A 22710-nucleotide genomic window follows, 5' to 3' on the forward strand; every position below is an offset into this window, starting at 1 on the left:
ATCTGCTTTGTGCCCTACTAAAATTTTGTGTTGACATGTAAAAAACTCAAAGTGGAACCTAGCCTATCATCATGCACCAAGATCAACTCAAAATGGATTAAAGACCTCAATATCAGGCCTGAAACCCTGAAATTACTGAAGGACAGAGTAGGAGAAACACTAGAATTTACAGGCATAGGCAGGAACTTCCTGAACAGAGTCCCAGGGGTACAACAGATAGGGGAGAGACTCGACAAATGGGAATACTACAAAATAAAAAGTTTCTGCACAGCTAAAGATATAGCCACTAAACTAGAAAGACAGCCAACCATATGAGAAAAGATCTTCACCAGCAAAGCAACAGACAAAGGACTAATATCTATCTACAGAGAACTCAAGAAACTAACCCCCTCCAAACCCAGTAAACCAATTATTAAATGGGCAAAGGAGCTAGAGAGAGACTTCACAGGAGAAGAAGTAAAAATGGCAAAGAAACATATGAGGAAATGTTCAACATCCCTGGCAGTAAAGGAAGTGCAAATAAAAACAACCCTGATATACCACCTCACTCCAGTTAGAATGGCCTATACTCTGAACTCTGGCAACAACAAATGCTGGAGGGGATGCAAGGAAAGAGGAACCCTTCTCCATTGTTGGTGGGAGTGTAAACTAGTACAACCACTCTGGAGAACAGTATGGAGGCTCCTGAAAAAACTCAGCATAGACATACCCTATGACCTAGCCATACCACTCCTAGGTATCTATCCTGAACAAAGGATCCAGGATACCACAAAGACACCTTTACATCCATGTTTATTGCTGCACAATTCACAATAGCCAAAATATGGAAACAACCCAGATGCCCCTCCACAGATGAATGGATCAAAAAAAAAATGTACCTGTACACAAAGGTACTACATAGCGATTAGAAATGATAAAATACGGGGCTGGGGATATAGCCTAGTGGCAAGAGTGCCTGCCTCGGATACACGAGGCCCTAGGTTCGATTCCCCAGCACCACATATACAGAAAACGGCCAGAAGCGGCGCTGTGGCTCAAGTGGCAGAGTGCTAGCCTTGTTCTCCAAAGTGGTTGTACTAATTTGCACTCCCACCAACAATGGAGAAGGGTTCCTCTTTCCCCACAGCCCCTCCAGCATTTGTTTCCTGAGTTCAGAGTATAGGCCATTCTAACTGGGGTGAGGTGGTATCTCAGGGTTGTTTTTATTTGCATTTCCTTTACTAGCAGGGATGTTGAGCATTTCCTCATATGTTTCTTTGCCATTTTTATATCTTCTCTTGTGAAGTCTCTCTTTAGCTCTTTTGCCCATTTCCTAATAGGTTTTTTGGGCTTGGAGGGGCTTAGTTTTTTGAGTTCTCTGTAGATGACCGATATCAGGCCTTTGTCTGTTGCTGTGCTGGTAAATATCTTTTCCCATATCGTTGGCTGTCTTTCTATTTTGGTGGCTATGTCCTTAGCTGTGCAGAAACTTTTTAATTTGTAGTAGTCCCATTTGTCGAGTCTTTCCCCTATTTGTTGTGCCCCTGGGACTCTATTCAGGAAGTTCCTTCCTGTGCCTATAAGTTCTAGTGTCTTTCCTACTCTGTCCTTCAGTAGTTTCAAGGATTCAGGTCTGATGTTGAGGTCCTTGATCCATTTTGAGTTGATCTTGGTGCATGGTGATAGGCTTGGGTCTACTTTGAGTTTTCTGCATATCGCTGCCCAGTTCTCCCAGCACCAGTAGTTGAAGAGGCTATGTTTATTCCATTGTATGTCTTTAGCTCCTTTGTCAAATATCAGTTGGCTGTAAGAGTGCGGTTTTATTTCTGGGTCTTCAGTTCTAATCCATTGGTCTTACGATCTGTTTTTATACCAATACCATGCTGTTTTTGTTATGATGGCCTTGTAGTAGAGCTTGAAGTCAGGTATTGTGATACCTCCTGCACTGCTTTTTTTGCCTAGAATTGCTTTGGCTATTCTAGGTTTTTTGCTGTTCCATATGAATTTATGGATTGGTTTCTCTATTTCAGTGAAGAATGTGGCTGGGATTTTGATAGGTATTGCATTGAATTTGTATAACAATTTGGGCAATATGGCCATTTTCACTATATTGATTCTGCCTACCCATGAGCATGGGAGGTCTTTCCATCTCCTTGTGTCTTCTTTGATTTCCCTTATTAGATTTTTGTAGTTTTCATTGAATAGGTCTGTCACGTCCTTGGTTAAGTTGATCCCTAGGTACTTTATTCTTTTTTTGGCTACTGTAAATGGAATTGTTTCCATAATTTCCTTTTCTGTTTGTCTATTGCTGGTGTACAGAAAAGCTGCTGACTTTTGTGGGTTGATTTTGTATCCTGCTACTTTGCCAAATTGGTTTATTAGGTGTAGGAGTTTGGGTACTGAGTTTTTTGGGTCCATCAGATATAAGATCATGTCGTCTGCGAATAGGGATAACTTGATTTCTTCCTTGCCGATGTGGATCCCTTTGATGTCCTCCTCTTGCCTTATTGCTATGGCTAGGGATTCCAGCACTATGTTGAACAGAAGTGGGGAGAGTGGACATCCTTGTCTTGTTCCTGAGTTTAGGGGGAATGATTTAAGTTTCTCTCCATTTAATATGATATTAGCAGTTGGTCTGTTGTATATGGCTTTTATTGTTTTGAGGAATGTTCCATCTATTCCTGTTCTCTCCAAAGCTTTTAATAGGTATGGATGTTGTATTTTGTCAAAGGCTTTTTGGGCATCGACTGAGATAACAATGTGATTCTTGATTTTAGTTCTGTTTATGTGGTGAATTACGTTGATTGATTTACGGATGTTGAACCATCCTTGTGACTGAGGGATGAAGCCTACTTGGTCATGATGTATGATATTCTTGATCAGTTTCTGGATCCTATTAGCTAATATTTTATTGAGGAGCTTTGCATCTGTGTTCATTAGTGATATTGGTCTGTAGTTCTCTTTTTTTGTTGGATCTTTGCCTGGTTTGGGTCTTTGTTTCTTTTTACAGCAGTATCTTTGCTGTACTCTTGCTGATGGCTGCTAGATTTTGTTTCCCTACTTGATAACATTAGTGATTCTGATTTCAGTTTTTCATTTGTTTTTTCTCATGTAACATTGGTGAAGGATCCAGGAATATGGCACAAAGGTGGAATAAACATTAATTTTGTGCATTCTTTGGTAACTTTTTTGTTTTTTGTAACTACAAAGCTTTGCTTCGTTTATGCATTTTATTCAAATCAGTGATCCATGTTTATGTGATTTCCTAAACATAATTGTGGATTCTAAAAAATGTAACATCATAATTACATTCCTAACTAGAATTAGTATGTCTGTTTTTGTACCTTTATGCTGTATTATAACACTTTGTATTACTTAGGTTATTTTGCTTTGGTTAAAAATGGCTCAAGCTAGGGGCTGGGGATATAGCCTAGTGGCAAGAGTGCCTGCCTCGGATACACGAGGCCCTAGGTTCGATTCCCCAGCACCACATATACAGAAAACGGCCAGAAGCGGCGCTGTGGCTCAAGTGGCAGAGTGCTAGCCTTGAGCAAAAAGGAAGCCAGGGACAGTGCTCAGGCCCTGAGTCCAAGGCCCAGGACTGGCCAAAAAAAAAAAAAAAAAAATGGCTCAAGCTGGGGATATGGCCTAGTGGCAAGAGTGCTTGCCTTGTATACATGAGGCCCTGGGTTCGATTCCCCAGCACCACATATACAGAAAACGGCCAGAAGTGGCGCTGTGGCTCAAGTGGCAGAGTGCTAGCCTTGAGCAAAAAAAAAAGAAGCCAGGGACATTGCTCAGGCCCTGAGTTCAAGGCCCAGGACTGGCCAAAAAAATAAAAAATAAATAAAAATGGCTCAAGTAGAGAAGCGGTCCCATTCTTACTAAGACAGTGTACAAAACTGTAAATAAAATGTGTACAGTCAATTGTCTTTTAGACAAGTAGATTTGTCCTTTTATTTCTACATCTCTATAGAAGGAATTTGTACTTGTTATTGCAAGGCAGTCTCAATTGTGTCTTCTCTTGTAGTGTCTTCCATATGAACAGCATAAGTTTGGAGCACTAGTTTGATTATTATGTTTATTACAATTTTAATAAATTGCATAGGTAGTATCATATATATGGAATTAAACTGATGTGGCTATCTTTTTTTTTTTTATAATCAAGTAAGGCACATCCTCCCATCCTAGGTAAATAATGTACTTTCAGTATGTTAAAATTCATGAGAATTGGGATTTTGGAGCATCACCATTTGATAGAAACCGTGGTTGTACAAGTTGGTTGCTGAATTAAGATATTCTTACATTACATAAGGGTCAGAATCTAGCATAGAGAATAAAGTACAGGTGGTGGGGGCATATGCATTAAGAATTTTATTAGTGTTGCTATCTAAATAGAATGTAATAAACGAGTATTAACACATATTTATATTGGTCAATTGTTGTAGTATGGTTTTCTGTACACTTGAAAACTTGATCTACTCTTTGTTGGTATCATTTGAAAGCAACTTGAAAATATTTTGTTGAGTGGCTGGGAATTTGGCCTAGTGGTAAAGTGCTCGCCTCGTATACATGAAGCCCTGGGTTCGAATCCTCAGCACCACATATATAGAAAAAGCCGGGAGTGGTGCTGTGGCTCAAGTGGTAGAGTGCTAGCCTTGAGCAAAAGAAGCCAGGGACAGTGCTCAGGCCCTGAGTTCAAGCCCCAGGACTGGCAAAAAACAAACAAACAGAAAATATTTTGTTGATAATACGTACTTGTATATATAGTTCAGATCTTGTGAAATGAAATATGGCTATTGTAGACAAAGGGTAAGCCTAATTGTAGGTAGCAGAATGGAAATCAAAGACTTTAGGAAAATTTGTCTTTTAAGTGTTGATTATGAATTTATTGTTTTCAAATTGATAAACTGACAAAGATCCTAATAAACATGAAATGAATAGCAAAAAAAAAAAAGAAATGATAAAATAATGGCATTCACAGGGTCAGATCTTGAACAAATAATGTTGAGCGAGACAAGCCTAGAACACAGAGAACAAAGGCGCATGGTCTCCCTGATATGTGGTTGTTGGCTGGGGGTGGGGGGAGGGAAGACAGTAGAGATCATGTCTGTAAAATAACAAACTTCTCTTCAAATGGTATTTCCATGTTTTGGTCAGCAACTTTACATTATGTCTCTAAAACCAAACAATTACTAAATAAACATAAAAAGGTCTAGGATATGGGCTGGGGATATGGCCTAGTGGCAAGAGTGCTCACCTTGTATACATGAAGCCCTGGGTTCAATTCCCCAGCACCACATATACAGAAAATGGCCAGAAGTGGCGCTGTGGCTCAAGTGGCAGAATGCTAGCCTTGAGCAAGAAGAAGCCAGGGACAGTGCTCAGACCCTGAGACCAAGCCCCAGGACTGGCCAGAAAAAAAAAAAAGGGCTAGGATAGACCTATCAGAGGATCGCAACAGCTATGTACATATGATTATATAAAATGAGGCTAAGCAAAATGAACTCCAAGAGATGGAAACAGGAGGATTTTGTTATGTTTAATGTACTAATGTACTTTTGCATAACCCATGTGGTTACTGTATATGATTTTGGTATACTGGTACAATGCTTATCTGAACTAGGGAAGGGAAGGAAAAATGAGGGAGGGTTTAACAAGACAAGAAATGTACTCACTACCTTATTATATAACTGTACCCCCTTTGCACATCACCTTGTCAATAAAATTAAAAAAAAATAAAAATTTGTGCTGAAATCTCAAACCACAACCTTGATGGTATTAGGAAGTGTGGCCTTTGGGAGATGGCTAGGACAAGAGGGGGGAGTGCTGACACATGAAACCAGTAGCCCTGGCACTCCACACCATGCGAGGCAACAGGAGACAATCTGAGGAAGCCACCCTCCCCAGACACACTGCTCATACCTGGATCCTGGGCTTCCGGATTCCAGAGCAATGAGAAATAAAGGTTTGTGGTTGAGGCCATCTAATCTATGCTGTCTGTCATAACAAACCAAACAAATCAAGCCAACTCTTGAGTCTTAAAAACGTGTTTAATGAAAATCAAGTGAAATGCCTATTCACATGTTGACCAGTGTCGGACTACATAAAATGTGGGGGACACTCGGCTCTGCGCGCTACTCCCGCCGGCGGGAGGGCAGAGCGTATCCCAGTTGAGACTAAGCTGAGATGGAGTAGGGCAGTCGAAACCCCCTGTCCCAAGCCTCCCTTACGTTTAAGAGCAGACACTGGACACGAAGATTTTAGGGAGCCGTCTGATGGACTACCGACTTCCGAAAGTTTTATTCAGGGGAGGGGCTTATATAACAGTAATGACGAGGGAGGGGGAGGGACTGACCAGGTGCTAACGATAGGCTGGTGAGCATGTCCATGATGGTGATGTCATGGAACTTCCCGCAGAGGGGGAGATTACAGTCCCCCCAGGACTGGTCCTCTGGGCTCAGGCCGGCACCATTAAGAGACATGTGCTCGCAGACGAGGTGGGGGCTGGTTTGGCTCCCTCTTCCGGGGGAGGTTCCAGACCCAGGGAGAAGGTAGGAGTAGCTAAACAGCCAGCAGTCCCAGGTCTTAAAGGTATAGCCATCCCTGACAGACCAGGGGCACTGGTCAAAGCCCTGGGAGTCATTCAACCGAGCGAACCAGGAAGTCCAATCAAAGTCCAGCCCAGCCCTCTTGCCAAGCTCCTGCAGCTGGAGCTGGTGCCAGTCAGCTGGGTCACTACCTACCAGGGTAAGCCTGTCTCAGCTGTCTGCTAAGCACAGGAGCCTCGATTGGGAGCCTGGCAGGGCTTATTTGGAGAAGGCAGCACTTAGGAGAGAATTGAGGCTTCTTTCTTCCCACCAAGTTCCTCCCTGAGAGAAGAGCAAAGCTGGTGCTCTGCAACAGCCCGGGAAGCACGGTTCGGCCAGCCAAGCAGCCGCATACACAGTGCAGGCAAAGCAGCCTGCTTCTCAGCAAGACAGGTCTCTGAAGGCGGAAGCAGCTCCCAGGACTCTGCTGGGAATGATGCTTTGCAACAATGACCTTGGCTTTCATCGTAGGCTGGGGAGGGAAGATAGGTTGGACCTGGCCAGGCTTGGCAGAAAAGCCGACACACAGCAAGAAGAAAGAAAAGGCGGCCACGGAAAATGCTGCGACTCATCACTCTTGGGGCTTGGAGGGCAGGTTACCAGGGCTGCCTGACAGCGACAGGCATGTAAGTCACAGGGAGAGGGCGGGATCCAGGCCGCAGCTGAAGCAGCAGCTAGAAAAGGGGGAGCCACACAGTCACACAAGCATCTCACAACACTTGGCCCCCAGCTTCTCTGCTCCTCTGCCAACAGTGCCCTTCCCCTTCTGTCAGTTACCTCCTGAGGCCTCTGCCCACCTGCACACCTAGGCAAGGCAGGCCGGGGGGACAGAGCAGCGGAAGGGCACTGCACGCCTCCAAGGGGACGGCTACCTCCTCTCGCCTTGTGTCGCACCCTGGACTGCACTCGAGGGAGTTTTTCTGAGCTGTCGGAACTTTTCTCCCCCATCTTCCCTAAGGCTCTTAGGGGGAGATTAGCCCACCCCCTGCAGACCAAGCAGACCCTGCATGAGTGACAGGGGCAAGGAAGATCCTGACCAAATGCAGGATCTGAAAAGTTAATGTGGAGAAGCCAAAGCTACCAGGAACTGCAGGCGGCAGGAAGTGGCTGGAGAGGGCAGGCTGCCACCGAGGTAAGGAGAAGTTGAGGCCGGGAGCGCCAGGCGCAGCCATTTCTGAGGGAGGACAGACCGCACCGCTGGCATCCCGCAGCCCCTTCCTGCGTCACTCCCCATCATGCAACAGAGGCTGAAAGAAGGCAGACACACCGAGGTTAACGATGGAATGTCAAAATGCCCGACCTGCACGAGTCACACCAGACAGACCCCCATCTGCAGGTGATCCTCTGCCAAGCCACCAGCCAGATTTTTCAAGGAAGCCCCAAAGTCCCAGAGCCTGGCACACACTCCATGTCTAAGGGGCTGAGAACAGGCAAGACCTGTTCTTGAGGACTAGTCACCAAGCACTGTCCCGCAACAAAGCCAGCAGTGCAGAGGCACCACACCCCTTACTCTGCTCCGCTCAGGTCCTTTCTTGGAGAAGGGAAGGCTTCGTGTTATCTCGTGAAAGCACAGGAATTTGGGAAGGAGAGTTCAGGGAGCCCCATTTACTCCGCTCCCTGGGATGAGTCACTCATACCAGTGTCTCCACAGGCTTCCCCTAATTTCACCTTCAATGCTTGCCTTCCCATCAGACTACATGGTCAGTCTTCTTGGCAAGGCTCACGTCTTTCCTGGGTGGTCCTCCTCTAGATCTGGCCTGCGCTACGCTGGAATGGGGGACAGGCAGCCATACCTGTCTGTCAGTCAGGATCCCCGGCTCTGGACGTTTCCACGATGAAGCCAGAAGAATATAGAGAACCAGCAGCCCAAAGGCCACGACCAGCAGCCCGGTGCTGTTAGCGAAGACAGCCTCACTGGGCAGGCTGGAATATGGCCGAGTGACGTTCTTCCTGAACACGACAGAACAACAGTAGGGGCCCCTGAGAAGCTTTCCACCCATTTCTGCCCAGTGGGAGACTCAGTCTCACTAAGAGAGGGAGAGGACAGCTTCATACCCCCACACACACACACTCCTTGCCCCCTTTCATTAGATAGAACCCCAAATTCCAGGAGCTTCCCCGCAGTCAGTCCTCATCTAGGTGCCCACCTTGCCCTTTCAAAGTGTACTTTTGCTCTGCTAATCACTTCTTACTATCTTAAAAAAGAAATCTTTTCCTTTTCCCTCCACTCTGCGGCAGCAACTGGCAGTGGTTGGGCAAGCAGGCTCGTAGTCAGAATGCCCAGCTTGACCTCCAGATGTGTCTTAGGCGAGTTACTCAACCTCTCTGTTCCTCTGCTGGTTCCTTTGTAAGTGGCAATGGCATCAGCATTAATGTTGTCGGGTGGCAAAACACTGTATTAATATTGGTTTAACACTGGATTAGCTGTAAGATGCTCACACGGTTGGACATACAGGATGCGCTCAATCAACCTCGTGTTTGATAGATATTTGCTGCCCAGTTTACCAATCAACCTATGCTGTCTCCTTCCAGACCATGAATGATCTAACATTCTACCCACATTTGTGCTCTCTGCTGCTGCCTGCCCTGAACAGCATGTTCTTTTGAAATGTAGAGTCATCAAGGCTTTTCATTTCCTTTTTCTCTTTCTCCTCCCTATTTGTCTTTTGTTCGTTTGTTTTGGGACAGGGTCTCACTATGTAACACAACCTGGCCTTGAGCTTGTGATCATTCTGCATCCATCTCCTGAGTGTTGAGATTATAGGCATGCTCTATATGCCTGTGCTTTCTCTCTGGAAAAGTTTATAACATCTGCCTGGTTTCTTATCATAAGTTAATTTAAATCTAGAGCAGTTGCTCATTTTTATGTCTAGGTAAAAGGGAAGTTCCAGAGGTCTGGGTCCTTGAGGAAAACCACTAATCTGTGAGCAGCTTTCCTTGGCAAATAAAAATACACTAAAGAACATTAAAAAAAAAAAAAAAAAAAAGAATGATCTAAGTCCAGAGGCTGCCTCTCCTGGCTGCGGCCTGGGGTTAGAGATGGCGCCTTCTGAAGACCCTACTACGGCACCTCTGACTGCCTCAGAACCCAAGACCCCACTGTACTCACAAACTGAAGAAAAGCTTCTCGTTAATGCCGGAGATGACAGACCCAATGGACAGAGAGAGGATGGAGGCGCCGAAGAAGACATGGATGGGTTTCAGGAAGCTGCGCAGCCACAGGGGCGCCCAGGGCAGGAGGAAGACCGCAAAGCCCAGGAACCACTGTGGACACAAGGGAAGAGGCCCCTGGCGGTGACCGAAGGTGGGCCGGGTCACCAGCGCCTCCTGCCCCCCGCTGGCCCTTCTGTCCCACCAGAGGTTTCCCAATGCAGCTGGCCCTCGCTGCAGTCTGCCCGTTGCTAGTACACAAGAAATGAGAACAGTACTGAAGGTCTTGGCTATAATTCCGTCTCCCAGCAACCCAGCCATCATCCACTTGTCTCTGCTTCCTGCCAGCCCTCGTTCAGAATCTCTCTAGCACAGGACTGATGTGAGAACGTAGAGACCATTTCTAGAATTCTCCTAGTTCAAAGAGAGAGGATAATGGGGAGAGTGGAAACAAGGTGGCGAGTCAGAACAGCATGGCACAGGCTTTGAAAAAGTCTTCTAGAGCTCTGGGAGACAGCTGGGCAGTGTGATGGGACGAGTGTGATGCTCCAAGCTCCCATGGCTATTTAAGTGGCTGTATCTACAGGACATGCGTGCAAGGCCCTGGGCAGGCAATGGGCCTGCAATAAATGGGCCATCACAGGCAATGGCTATTTGGAGCTGAAGCAGTGTATTCCTGCCTGCAGCCTGGAATGCTAGACCTGGCCGTGGGAATCCATAAGACAGAGGGCACCCACCTGGCAAGCAAAGAGGACAACAGTGGCGATGCCCAGCCAGCTGTGCAGGGAGTAGAGGTGGGCTATTTTTGAGTGGCTGTGAAACCGGAAGACGGCAATGAGCCCCAGCACAGTGAGGACGAAGGCCGTCAGGTGAAGGGCTGCATGCAGGAGCTTCCAGGGCAGCTTGGGCCCCACCCAGGACGCGGGCAGGCGGTACACCAGCGATGCTGTAGGAGGGAGGGTGGTCTTGAGGCTCAACCACATCCCCTCCACCCTCCCTCCCACACAGCATCCCAATGAGAGGAGAAGGAAGTGCTAAGACACGGGAGCCAACTTCTCGGCATCTTCCACCCTACTATTGGTGGGTGTGCAGGCAGGAGAGAAGGGCCAGCTCTAGAGGGAGGAGCCATGTCCAGAGCCTGTCCGATTGTTGCTGCAATCACAAATGCAGCTGTGTGCAGCCAGGAAGCATTGTCTCACCCACTGTTCCAGCAAACGGAGCTCTCACAGCCAAGGTTAGTGGTCAAGAACTCAGGCACAGCCACGTGCTGGTGGCTCATGCCTACAGTCCTCACTCCTCAGGAGGCTGAGATCTGAAGATCATGGTTTAAAGTCAGCCTGGGCAGGGGAATCTAGGAGACTCTAATCTCCAATTAATCATCCCTAAACCAGAAGGGGAGCTGTGGCTCAAAGTGGTAGAGTGCTAGCTAGTCTTGAGCAAAAAGGCTCAGGAACGGTCCCCAGACCCTGAGTTCAAGCCCCACAACTGACCAAAAAACAACCAACAAAAAAACAGGGCACAAAGGCTAGAGATACAACTCAGTGGGATAGTACTTTCTGAGCATACCTCAGCACCACACCCACACACACATATAGAGGGTACATGTGGTTATTACATTATTATTATTATACATGTGTTATTATTCCCGTTTTACGGGAGGAGAAAATGAGTCTCGCTGCCCTTTCACAGGGCACAGAGTTCAATGCCTGAGGCAAAGACGGATCCTAGAAGAACAAGCAAGCCTCTCTCGTTCGGGGAATTGACTATGTCATGACAGGCTCTTCTTCCCTATAACTCCCAAGTCAAATCCAGCCCGACACCTATTTCCATAAACAAGGTTTTATTGGAGTAAATACTGGCACGTTCTGATGTATTTTCTGTGGCTGCTCTCAGTACAATGGCAGAGCTGAGCAGCTGCAACACCAATGCCTGGCTTAGAAGTCTGAAACGTTTACTGTCTGGCCCTTAAGTCTGCTCACCTGGCCCCCAGAGAATCTGTGAAGTTGTCCTTCTGAGATCTCTACTCCTCCCACTTCATCCCCAGTGACAGACAGGCTTAGGGCCAGCCCAACCCTCCCAGCCCCAGTAGCCCTAAACTCAGCACTGAGAAAGGCGAGGGCAAGTGCTGCCTGCCCGGGCCCAGGCCCTGCCACACCCTGCACATCCGTCACTCACCAGCTCCGTAGAGCACCACCAGGCCAGAAACCATGAGCACGGGGTGCCAGTTGAACATGTGCAAGCTGCCGTCCCAGGCAAAGCCACCACGCCAGTACTGCATCCAGTAGGTGGTGAAGAGGATGCACAGGGAGCCCAGGGAGCCCAGCACCAGGCACGACAGGTAAAAGCATCCCAAAGCCATTCTGATCAGAACTCCTACAAGAGGCGGAGGTCAGAGGTCACCACTGGCTGGGGGTGCAGGCCACAATGGCTAAAGGAAATGGGACTGACCTCCTTCTCGACCCCCTGCCCCGCCCCCCAGATGGAAGCTTCTGGTTTTCTTTGTGTTTCCTGCCAGCAGCCTGGGCACCACTCCCATGAGGCCTCAGTAGCACGTTGGGGGAGGGGGTGGTGAAATGAGTAAGGCCCCAGCCCGGCAACTGGCAGTGCTGGAGTAGCAAGGGCAGGGCTGAGACCGGAAGACCAGGCCCAGGCCTGGAGCGCTGGGGTTCATCTCCCTGCACAGAACCACATGGTAAAGGATTCCCCTGACCCTGATCCAGGAACGAAAAGAGCAAAAATGTAGGCTACAACATACACATCCAGGTCCCTGGGTTCTAACACGAGAAGGGCAGAACCACCACCTGAAAGGAGTAAACAGGCAGAACTGTCCCAGAGAATCATGGTGTGTGGAATATTTGTATCCTGTATGTTTTGCGCATTGTGCTGGTAATTGAAAAGTTTCAAATTTTGGAGTATGAGATTGTTGGTTAGGGATGCTCAACCTGCATTATCAGGCTCACTGGGAAGAAGTCCTATGGGCCACCATCTCTACAGACAAGTTTTTTCTCTCCCATCAGATGAACGCCAGTGGGCCGAAGCCCATTAGGGAGGCCAGATGGTGTCTTCACTCGGAAGCCACACACTCCCCTCCTTGAAGGGGGTGGACCACTCAGTGGTCTCCAGGCCTGAGACTTCTGCTTCTTTCCTCTGAAGGGAAAGTCCAGAGGAGAAAAGAGGAAGCAAGAACTCAAGATCTAGAGAGTCAAAGGTTTATTTTGAGCTTTGAAGAAACCCAGAAACCAATTCTGGTTTCAAGTCTGGTGATGGCTTCCGCCCCCACACCAGGCCTGCAGGGTGGGGTGAAGCTCCGGAATAGGCAGCTTGCCTCCTTATGTGCATGTTGTGGGTTAAGATTCCCAGGGCAGGTGGCCAGGGCAGGTGGGTGGGGGAGGCACAGGACTGACCCTGCTTTCAGCCAACAGGGGACTGCAGGGGCCCAGACCTCAAGGGCATCCATCACCCTGTTCCAAGGGCTCACAGCAAGAAGACAACAATAGGACTTCCTGAAATGCTGAGGTCCCTTCCTTTGAACCAGTTAGCCAAAGAAATGGGTGTTAACTCCCAAGGGACAACAACTAATTCCTCACCTTTAGACTCAGATCACAGGAAGGTGGCCTGGGCTCTGATTCTCATAAAACTGGGTACTTGGGAAGAAGACTTAACATCTGCAGGACTTGTTCTCATCTGAAAGAAAGACACAGGTTTTGAAGATCAGGTACGAGCACTGGAACCTTCTACACCACCCTGTTGACAACCTTGTGAGGGGTGTCATTCTCACCATCCCTCATCATATACATCGGGAGACAAAGGCTCTGGATCAGCTTCATCAAGTGCAGAGGAGTTTCCAACCTTTTGCCAGTTTGGATTTGAGGCGTGTAAGCTGCACTTTTTCCTTGATCACAGGTTGTCATATCAAGAGAAAAAAAATGTTATGTAAGGACACCATGAAAGAAGTAACTCCTCTGTTTTACTGCTGTCATGATTTTATCCTAAGAGCTAGGGAAAACGAAAAGGTACTTGGGCATGGTGACATATACATGTAGTGCCAGCTATTTGGAAGGCTAAAGAAAGAGGCTCACTTGTTTCAAGAATTCAAAGTCAGCCAGACTAACACAGTAAGATTCTTGCCTCAAAAAGAAAAACCTGAAGCTCTCAGCCTGCTCAGGCCTCTCAGTAACTCCAGTTATATGCTGTTCCATGCCAGCGCTCCCCATGCAGCCCAGATGTCTTAACAGATTGGCACTGGGTTCTTACAAGGTGATCTAAGTTAGCAGTAAGGAAGTTCTAAGTATTAAAGGAAAATAAAACAAGCTTCTGTGAGGAAGGCTGGCAGGAGAAAGTCATGTAAGCAGCTTCATGGCTCAGCTACTGAGCTTAGAGATTTGTCAGCCTCAGAGCTGTCTCCTGCCAGGGCACAGAAAGTCACAATCACCAGGGGTTTGGCTAACACACCCTCCTCCTCCAGTGAAGTGTTAAGTCGACATTAAGATGCTCTTGGCTATTAAGAGGCTCCACTGACCTCACATTATCTACTTTCACAATTTCTCTGACATTTGTAGAAAGAAAAAGTATCATCCAAAAGGGACTGTATCTAAATCCTTAAGAAGTTTTGGAATACTAAGATGCAGCAGGCTTAGAATAGAGGATGAGATTTTGGAGACGGGGCAGGAAGTCACATTACTTTGTTGTCCACAGTACAGATATGCCCTCCCTTCCTCTTCCCAAAATAGCAAAATCTGGGGGAAAGGAAGAACACAGTGAAACTTCCATGCAATTGCTGCGATTATGCTCTCCTTGGTTCTAAGAGAGTAGGTTGGGTGAGGACTTGTCTCCTACTCTCACTCTGCAGAGCCCCATTTTATCTGTCCCAACAATGTCAACAACACTGCTGATGTAGTCAGGCAAGAGCAGCCAGGCACGGTATCGTAACAAATAAGCATGAAAGTGTTCCAACAATACTTTATTTATGAACTCTGAAAGCCAACATTTTTACACGTTACATAGCCTTTTTATTTTCCCCCCGGTAATTAAAATATGTAAAAATTATTCTGGTGGGTCAAATGGGGCCTGTGGGGTGGAGTTGGTCATGCTTATCTTAATACTTTTCTCAATTCCTTAACAAGAACAACAACAACAAAAATGATTCTCCTAAGCTGAGCTAAACCAACATCAGGCCCTGGGATAAGAAATGGGCATCAGTCATTCGGCTCTCAGTCTTTGAAAAAGCTCTCTATTCCAAATCCTCTCAGTTCCTTTTACAATTTAGAAGTTCAGACAGATAAAGGGATGGAAAATCAGTTTGTTGCTATGCTTCATGGATAGATGGGGGTAGTTTTAGGGATACTAAGAATCAGACTTGGGGTTCAGGTCCTAATCCCTCACCTGACGGATCAAAACCACTCTAACCCTGGAGCCCAAAGGAGAGTCACCCGGACAACGCAAGTGGCAGAGCTGGTTACAGGTATTCAGGTCCACTCCCCCTCAGTTCCCAGGACTCCTCCTTTCCAAAGTCAGCTTCAGTTAATGGCCGGACCCAGGAGCGAGTGACCCACTCTTCCCAGCCCAAACCAGTAAACAAAGGAGGTCTCCCCGAAGCCGAGTGATGCCAGACCTCTCCTGCGGCCTCGCATCCCTTGACCCTTCTGCTGGGCGTTTGGTCCCAAATAACCGTGGGTTAAAACAAAAACAAAAAACAAAACCAAGCAAGCGGCGAGGGGCTACAGGCTGCGCCTTCCCAAACCGTCTGTGCCTTCCATCCACCAACAGGGAACAGATTCCTAACAGAGAAAACTCAGGCTGAGCGGGAGATCGGAACAGCGCAAAGCGAGGTAGTGATGTGAGCACTGGAAGCCAAGCTCCCTGACCTCCCAGCCCAGGCTCTTTCTCACCCCTAACCACAGTGGGACACAATGAGGCTGAAGTCTCCGACACCCGCTTCTCGCCGCCCGGCGCCGGAGCTGCTACTCCTGGGTCTCCAACAAGCACGGCGGAGAAACGCGTGAGACTACCTTCAGGGGCCAACTACACGGACAGCGAGCTCTGCCTCTGCTTTTATAGCCCGGCAGCACTTCCGGTGGCGCCCACAGCCTCTTGGGAAATGTAGTCCAGAGGCCTGGACGCGGCCGCTGGTTGTGCGCCTAGGTGTCGGTCCCCTACCTGGTTCTTTTGCTGAGGGCGTTCCCTCCCTAACCCTAGGGCCAGGGCCCTGGAGCGCTAAGACGTGAGTGCCCTGTCCCTCACCATCCCTCATCCTGAGGAAACAGAAATGGTTAGGTCGAGCAGGGCGGATACAAGAAGATACGGGCCGAACATGGCGGCCGGACCGGTGGGAGAAGCCGGGAGGCAGCCTCCGCCCATCGACTTCCGGAATTTAAAGCGGGCTTCCGGAAGCCTGGGCGGTATCTCCATGACAACCGACGTGGGTTCCTTCAGGTGAGAGTGGTTGAGGCCCGGAGGCTGAGTTGACTGGAAGTCAGGGCTTGGATGCTGTTGGCTTTGGGCTTGAGCTTTTTCTTTCTCCCCTGCCAAGACAACCCCGTTTGTGAGGGAGTCGGGAAGAGTGAGGAAAAGGGAAGGCGGCCGGCCAAGAGCGCTGCTTTCCCCCGTGAAGCGCCATCGCCCCGCGGCTGGAGGCGACGGTGGTCCAGGTAGGGAGGCCGGCGGGCGCCACCGGCAGCCGGTGGTGCTGAGTGTCGGGGTGCAGCCGAAGACCCTGGCGCTGCTCGCTTGCCACCTACACGGCTTGCCTTCAATTCCGCATGGTTGGTCCCGCGCCCTTGCCTGTCGTCAGGGGATCATCCTTTGCCTACCTTGTTGGATTAAGGGAGGTTGTCTTGGTTACCACGCTTACCTGGTGTTGGAGACCGAAAGGGATAAACTGTTGCTGTTGTTTATGAGTGAAGAAACTCGGGTCGAGAGAAGCCACGGTTATAAACCCAGCAAGGGGGGACTTGTCCATCAAGTGAGGTGGACGCGGGGCTTTTAACTTCTCAGCAGCGCCTTTATGCAAAAGAGGAAATATATATATTATATGGCTATCATCATAGTCCTAGCATCAATTAGTGAGCATAAATACATTGTAGCAAGGTGCCAGGCTCACGCCTGTAATCCTAACCGCTCAGGATCCTCAGATCTGAGGATCACAATTCGAATCCAGTTGGGGCAGGAAAGTTCATAAGATTCTTATTTCCAATTAGCCATCAAAAATCTGTACATGGTAGAACACTAGCTTTGAGTATAAAAACTCAGACAGCACACACACACACACACACACACACACACACACACACACATTGTAAAACATTTTACAGAAGATAGTTTAATCGCTGTAGCACTTCAGAGCATTTTGAAAGTTGTTTATAGATTAGATCTTGCTTCAGGGTCATAGGACATCCCAGAGCAACCAGTGGGCCTTGAAAAATGTATGCAAAAAAGGCCCCAACCCCTTGTTAAAATAACCTTGAAGCCTCTCAGGAGAGCATTATGCCCTCACATGTCCCACTTCTGTATGGACATTCTCCCCACCTACTTACTAGTCTATGGGTTATGGAACAGGCAGTGTAGGGCAATAGTTAAGAGCAGATTCCTGGTACAGGCTGCCAGGATCAGAATCCCAGTTTAGGGCTGGGAATGTAGCTTAGTGGTAGAGTGCTTGCCTCACATGCATGAAGCCTTGGGTTCCATTCCTCAGTACCAAATACACAGAAAAGCCGGAAGTGGTGCTGTGGCTCAAGTGGTAGAGTGCTAGCCTTGAGCAAAAGAAGCCAGGGAAGTGCTCAGGCCCTGAGTTCAAGCCCTAGGACTGGCAAAACAAAACAAACCAGAATCCCAGCTTAGCCACTTAGCACTAATATGACCTTAGACAACTTATTTTACCCCTCTAGGCCTCTGTTTTTCTCATCTGTAAAATGGGAAAAGTAAGAGTATGCCTTTTACCTTATGAGGTTATTTCAAGCTTTAATACCAGTGACTAACACAGTCTTTCACATAGCAACTGGTATGTAAGGGTTTGCTGCTGTAATTATTATTACTTCCACATGAACGGGTGTCCACCCTTCTCTGTAGACTTTCTTAGTACATTTAGAATCTGAGTCCAAGTATAGACATATGGCTTGTGGGTCATGGTCCCTAGAAATGACAAGTTGAGTTTTGAAGTTTGTTTTTGGGAAACAGCAATATATCATATAGCTTAGATTGATCTGAAACTCTGGATAGCCCAGGCTGGCCTTGAATTTGAAATCCTCTACTTCAACCTCCTGAATGCTGGGATTACAAATGTGGATTATTTTAGTGGTTCTTGGCTTTATTCACTAACATATTCCAGTCCCCTGGAACAGTGCATGACACACAGTAGATGCTCAGTAAATTTTTTTTTGGGGGGGTGCTGGTACTCAGGATTTAGGCACTGCCCCATATTTTTCACTCGAGGCTGGTGCTCTACTACTTGAGCCACAGCTCCACTTCTGGCTCTTTGCTGGCTAACTGGAGATTAGAATATCACCAATTTTTCTGCTTGGGCTGGCTTCAAACTAGGATCCTCAGATCTCAGCCTCCTGAATAGCTAGGAGCCACTGGCACCCAACTTCAATATTTCTTAGTTTATTTCTAACCTTGCCTCATCTTTTGACCCAACAGGTACTGGTCTTAAAGCAAAGGAAAGCACTGTGACTTGGAATGACACCTTTCCTTCAATGCTAGAAAGAGAACCAGGAGCTCTTCTCTGGGAAACTGCGGAATGTGCCCTTGGGAGCCCAAGCAAACCAGAGGAAGATGCTGCAGACGAGTAACTACAGCCTGGTGCTCTCCCTGCAGTTCCTGTTGCTGTGCTATGACCTCTTTGTCAATTCCTTTTCGGAGCTACTCAGAATGGCAGCTGTCATCCAGCTGGTGCTCTTCATGTGAGTTCGCAGGGTGAGCCTAGAAAGCTAAACCCACCCAATTTGAAGGCCTTGTCCATTGTGGCTTATTATTTTAAAGTTACTAGTAGAGGGGTAGGGATAGCTCAGTGGCTGAGCATTTGCCTAGCTAGCTAGCATCCATAAGGCCTTGGGTTCCATCCCCAACATGGAATTGTTCTTTTCAAGAGCAAGTCAGGCCAGACACCCCGGCTCACACCTGTAATCCCAGTTACTCAGGAGATCTAAGGGTTGCAATCTGAAGCCAGCCCAGGTAGAAAAGTTTCTGAGACTCATATCCCCAGTTAATCACCAAAAAGCTGGAAGTAGAGCTGAGGCTCAAGTGGGAGAATACGAGCTTTTAGCACAAAAGCTCAGGAATAGTGTCCCGGCCCTGAGTTCAGGGCCCCCAAACTAACCCATACACCCATATTTGTCTGTGGGCTACAAATCAGTGGGTCATACTAGTTATTTGTCATCTGGGTGGAGACTGGAGGTGACTATATCACAGGGAAAGGCAGACCCAGGAGTGTCCCTCAGGACTTAAGAGCCAACTTAGGGGTCCTCACGTAGGTACTGTTTGGCTGTACTTTGTTTTATGTGTCCACAGCATCCAAGACATTGCAATACTCTTCAACATCATCATCATTTTCCTCATGTTCTTCAACACCTTCGTCTTCCAGGCTGGTCTGGTGAACCTCCTCTTCCATAAGTTCAAAGGGACCATCCTCCTGACAACTGTGTACCTCGCCCTCAGTATCTCCCTTCATGTCTGGGTCATGGTAAGAGTGGAACTCTGAGTTCGTGTGTGTGTGTGTGTGTGTGTGTGTGTGTGTGTGTGTATGCGCATGTGCACGTACACAGGCATGTCAGTACTGGGGCGTGAACTCAGGGCCTGGATGCTGACCCTGAGCTTTTTTGCTCAAGGCTAGTGCTCTACCACTTGAGCCACAGCTCCACTTCCAGTGTTTTGGTGGTTGATTAAAGACGAGTCCTGCTCAGGCTGGCTTCTAACTTAAATCCTCAGATCTCAGTCTCCTGATTAGCTAGGATTACCAGTACCCAACTTCATTCTTGAATTTTTAAAGAGATAGGAACAACCTTCCTCTGGGAACCCAAAACTGTTCTTTTACACAATAAAAATCCTTGATAGGAGTGACGCAAAATGAAAAGCTGGAGTGCTGAGCAAGTAAGAGTGTCATAGAAACTTTTACCCAAACTTCTATGTTGAAGAACAGCGTTATCCAAAAGTCCAGTAACTCAGTCAAACTCTAGTGGCTTGTGTCTATAATCCCAGCTACATATGAGTCTGAGATCTACCTGAGGATCACAGGTTAGAGCCAGACTGAGCGGGAAAGTCTTCGAGACTCTTTTTTTTTTTGTTTTGTTTTGTTGCCAGTCCTGGGCCTTGGACTCAGGACCCTGGCATCTTTTTGCTCAAGGCTAGCACTCTGTCACTTGAGCCACAGCGCCACCATTTTCTATATATGTGGTGCTGGGGAATTGAACCCAGGGCTTCATGTATACGAGGCAAGCACTCTTGCCACTAGGCCATATTCCCAGCCCATCTTCGAGACTCTTATCTCCAATTAACTAGCAAAAAGCTGGAAGCAGAGCTGTGGCTCAAGTGGTAGAGTGTTAGCCTTGAGCAAAAAACACTCAAGGACAATGTCCGGGTCCTGTGTTCAAGCCCCAGGACTGACAAAATAAGAAGTCCCGTAACTCCGGAACATTGCTTACCATTATCTCAAATAGGCAGTTCCGACAGGATGTTGCGTGGGCTTTCACATGAGCTGGTGTTGATACGGGGAATTCATAGGCATCAGAGCCCTGGGGTAGTATGTGGATAGCGTCTGCTGCCACGTAGGTGTGTTGCCTGCCCTTTGGTGCTTCATGCCCACTGCCATGTCCCTATCCTTACGCTAGGAGAAACAGCCCCCTCTTAGCAACAGCTGTAGATCCAATCCAGTTACCATGGTTTTACCTTTTTTCCCTTGCACAGATTCTTCCATCTCTTTGGTATTCTCATGTGTCTCATGCTTTCATTCTCATGGAATGCATTAAAACCTCAGGCTTGGGCTGGGGATATGGCCTAGTGGCAAGAGTGCCTGCCTCGTATACATGAGGCCCTGGGTTCAATTCCCCAGCACCACATATACAGAAAATGGCCAGAAGTGGCACTGTGGCCCAGGACTGGCCAAAAAAAAACCCCAAAAAAACCTCAGGCTTTGGAGCTGGGGCTGTAGCTCAGTCGGTGAGACAGTGCTTGCTTTGCATATGCAAGGTCCTGGGCTAGATCTGCAGGCCCACTGACAAGCAAAACCTCAGGGTCTCTAGTTGCCTCTTTCCTAAAGCTTCCTTCTTTGGTTCTCTGGATCCTGTGGAGAGAAGTGGAACTTCGGAGAAAGACGCAGAGCCATGCAGAGGGCTCTCAGAGCTTCCTGCCTGGGGTTCTATTCTGCTTCCTGTTGATCTGCTTAAGCCAGGAGAGTGCCAGAGCCTTTATCTGATAGGGGCTGAGGCTGACATTTTCCAGGCTAGACAGCTGGACTCCTAAAGATACTGCATATCATTTCTCCTTGGCAAAGGCAGGGGAGGGGAAGGGAGTCAGTGCCTCAGTTCAAGCTCCTCCCTATGGGCTAAAGGATGTTCCCTGTGCAGCAGACCAAACACTCCCAGGCCTTATAAACTAGGCGGTGAGATTAGCAATGGTTCTCAGCCAAGTGGTTTCTCTGCAGCTAAGCCTGGGAGGTGTTTGGCCCCTGTGTAGCCATTAACCTTTCATTTCTCCTTCAGAACTTACGCTGGAAAAGCCCGAACAGCTTTGTTTGGACAGATGGACTTCAAACGCTGTTTGTGTTCCAGAGACTAGGTAAAGACCAGAGCCACCTGAGGCTCACTTGGGGCCCAGGTGGGTCTGTGGCAGTGAGGGCCTTGTCCTGGCTGCCTGGCCCCATCCCAGCTGGCCTAGTATGGTGGGGACGGTCATGCATGGACGGGAGAGACCGGGGAGCCATGGGCAGGTCTCAGCCTCATGAGGTTTGGTTCTCACCCTAAAAGGAGCCCCAGGACCACTCCTGAGGCTTCTTTCTGCTTTTTCCTCAGTGGCAGTGCTGTACTGTTACTTCTACAAACGGACAGCCATGAGACTGGGCGACCCCCGCCTCTACCAGGACTCTCTATGGCTACGCAGGGAGTTCATGCAAATTCGCAGGTGACAGCTTCTTGTCACGCTGGTGGATGGATGCCTTTTCCTCCTGCTAGAAGCCACGAGTGCTGCACAGAAGGGCAGATAGGCCCTCGGCACCAGGAAACAGCTGGACTGCCACAGATAGGCTCAGGCCGATTGTGTTGATCATTCAAGAAAGAAGTCTTCCTCGTGCAAATTCAGTGTTCCCCACAGGCTCAGTATGGAATGCTTCCCTGGGCTCCTGGCTGCAAGATTTGGGGCTCCCAACCTTGGAGCCTCGGTTCTACCTGGGACAGCAGCCTCCCGGCCCCCACTCTCCCGACACCACACTTGATTGACTGAAAGCTGAAGAATGATGGTTACAGTGGTCCTGACTGAGCACACCTCACACGTTTAGATTTTTATACCCAAGGTACTTTTTTTTACGTTTATAAATAGGAAATAAACTTAAATCTTTTTTTCCCCATAAATGATAGCATCTACCTAGCTAGATCATGGTTAAGAGGCATGTGAAGTGACAGGCTCACAATCTACTTGACCCAGTGGGCAGAAGGAGTCACAGGTCAAGCATAGATACAAGCTGGGAGCTGATGGCTCACCCCTGTAATCCTAGCTACTCAGGAGTCTGAGGTCGGAGGATCCTGGTTCAAAGTCAGCCTTAGGCAGGAAAGTTCATGAGACGCATCTCCAATTACCCACTCAAAAACTGGACATGGAGCTGTAACTCAAAGTGGTAGAGTGCTAGCCTTGAGCAAAAGAAGTCAGGGACAGTACTCATGCCCCAAATTCAAGCCTCACAGCTGACCCCCCCAAAAAAGCTTTGAAGGCCATTATGAGCCAGTACTTTTGTAGAAATTCAAGATGTATTTGGGCAGGCTACTGGTGGCTAATGCCTGAAATCCTAGCT

At 48.0% G+C, this 22710-nt stretch overlaps 2 protein-coding genes across 5 annotated transcripts; one reads left to right on the forward strand and one right to left on the reverse strand.

Moving 5' to 3' along the window:
- Positions 1-6538: 6538 nt before the first annotated feature.
- LOC125362347 (lysosomal membrane ascorbate-dependent ferrireductase CYB561A3) lies at positions 6539-16007 on the reverse strand. Of its 4 annotated transcripts, XM_048361166.1 has the most exons (7): positions 15608-15729; positions 13307-13403; positions 11895-12092; positions 10457-10665; positions 9679-9833; positions 8363-8519; positions 6542-7816 (listed from the first exon to the last, which is right to left on the reverse strand). In XM_048361166.1, exons 3-7 carry the CDS (start codon positions 12076-12078, stop codon positions 7793-7795), a joined length of 729 nt encoding a protein of 242 aa, XP_048217123.1. In that variant the 5' UTR covers positions 12079-12092; positions 13307-13403; positions 15608-15729; the 3' UTR covers positions 6542-7792. The 4 variants fall into 4 exon arrangements, with proteins under 4 accessions (XP_048217121.1, XP_048217119.1, XP_048217120.1 ...); XM_048361164.1 differs by having other exon boundaries at positions 6539-8519; positions 15728-16007; XM_048361162.1 differs by having other exon boundaries at positions 6539-8519.
- A 140-nt stretch (positions 16008-16147) lies between these two features.
- Positions 16148-22460, forward strand: Tmem138 (transmembrane protein 138). Its single transcript, XM_048359962.1, has 5 exons — positions 16148-16366; positions 18354-18616; positions 19224-19395; positions 21410-21485; positions 21719-22460. Exons 2-5 carry the CDS (start codon positions 18489-18491, stop codon positions 21829-21831), a joined length of 489 nt encoding a protein of 162 aa, XP_048215919.1. The 5' UTR covers positions 16148-16366; positions 18354-18488; the 3' UTR covers positions 21832-22460.
- The last annotated feature ends 250 nt before the right edge of the window (positions 22461-22710 follow it).

Source organism: Perognathus longimembris, chromosome 13 (assembly GCF_023159225.1).
Source record: "Perognathus longimembris pacificus isolate PPM17 chromosome 13, ASM2315922v1, whole genome shotgun sequence".
NCBI classification, from domain to species: domain Eukaryota; kingdom Metazoa; phylum Chordata; class Mammalia; order Rodentia; family Heteromyidae; genus Perognathus; species Perognathus longimembris.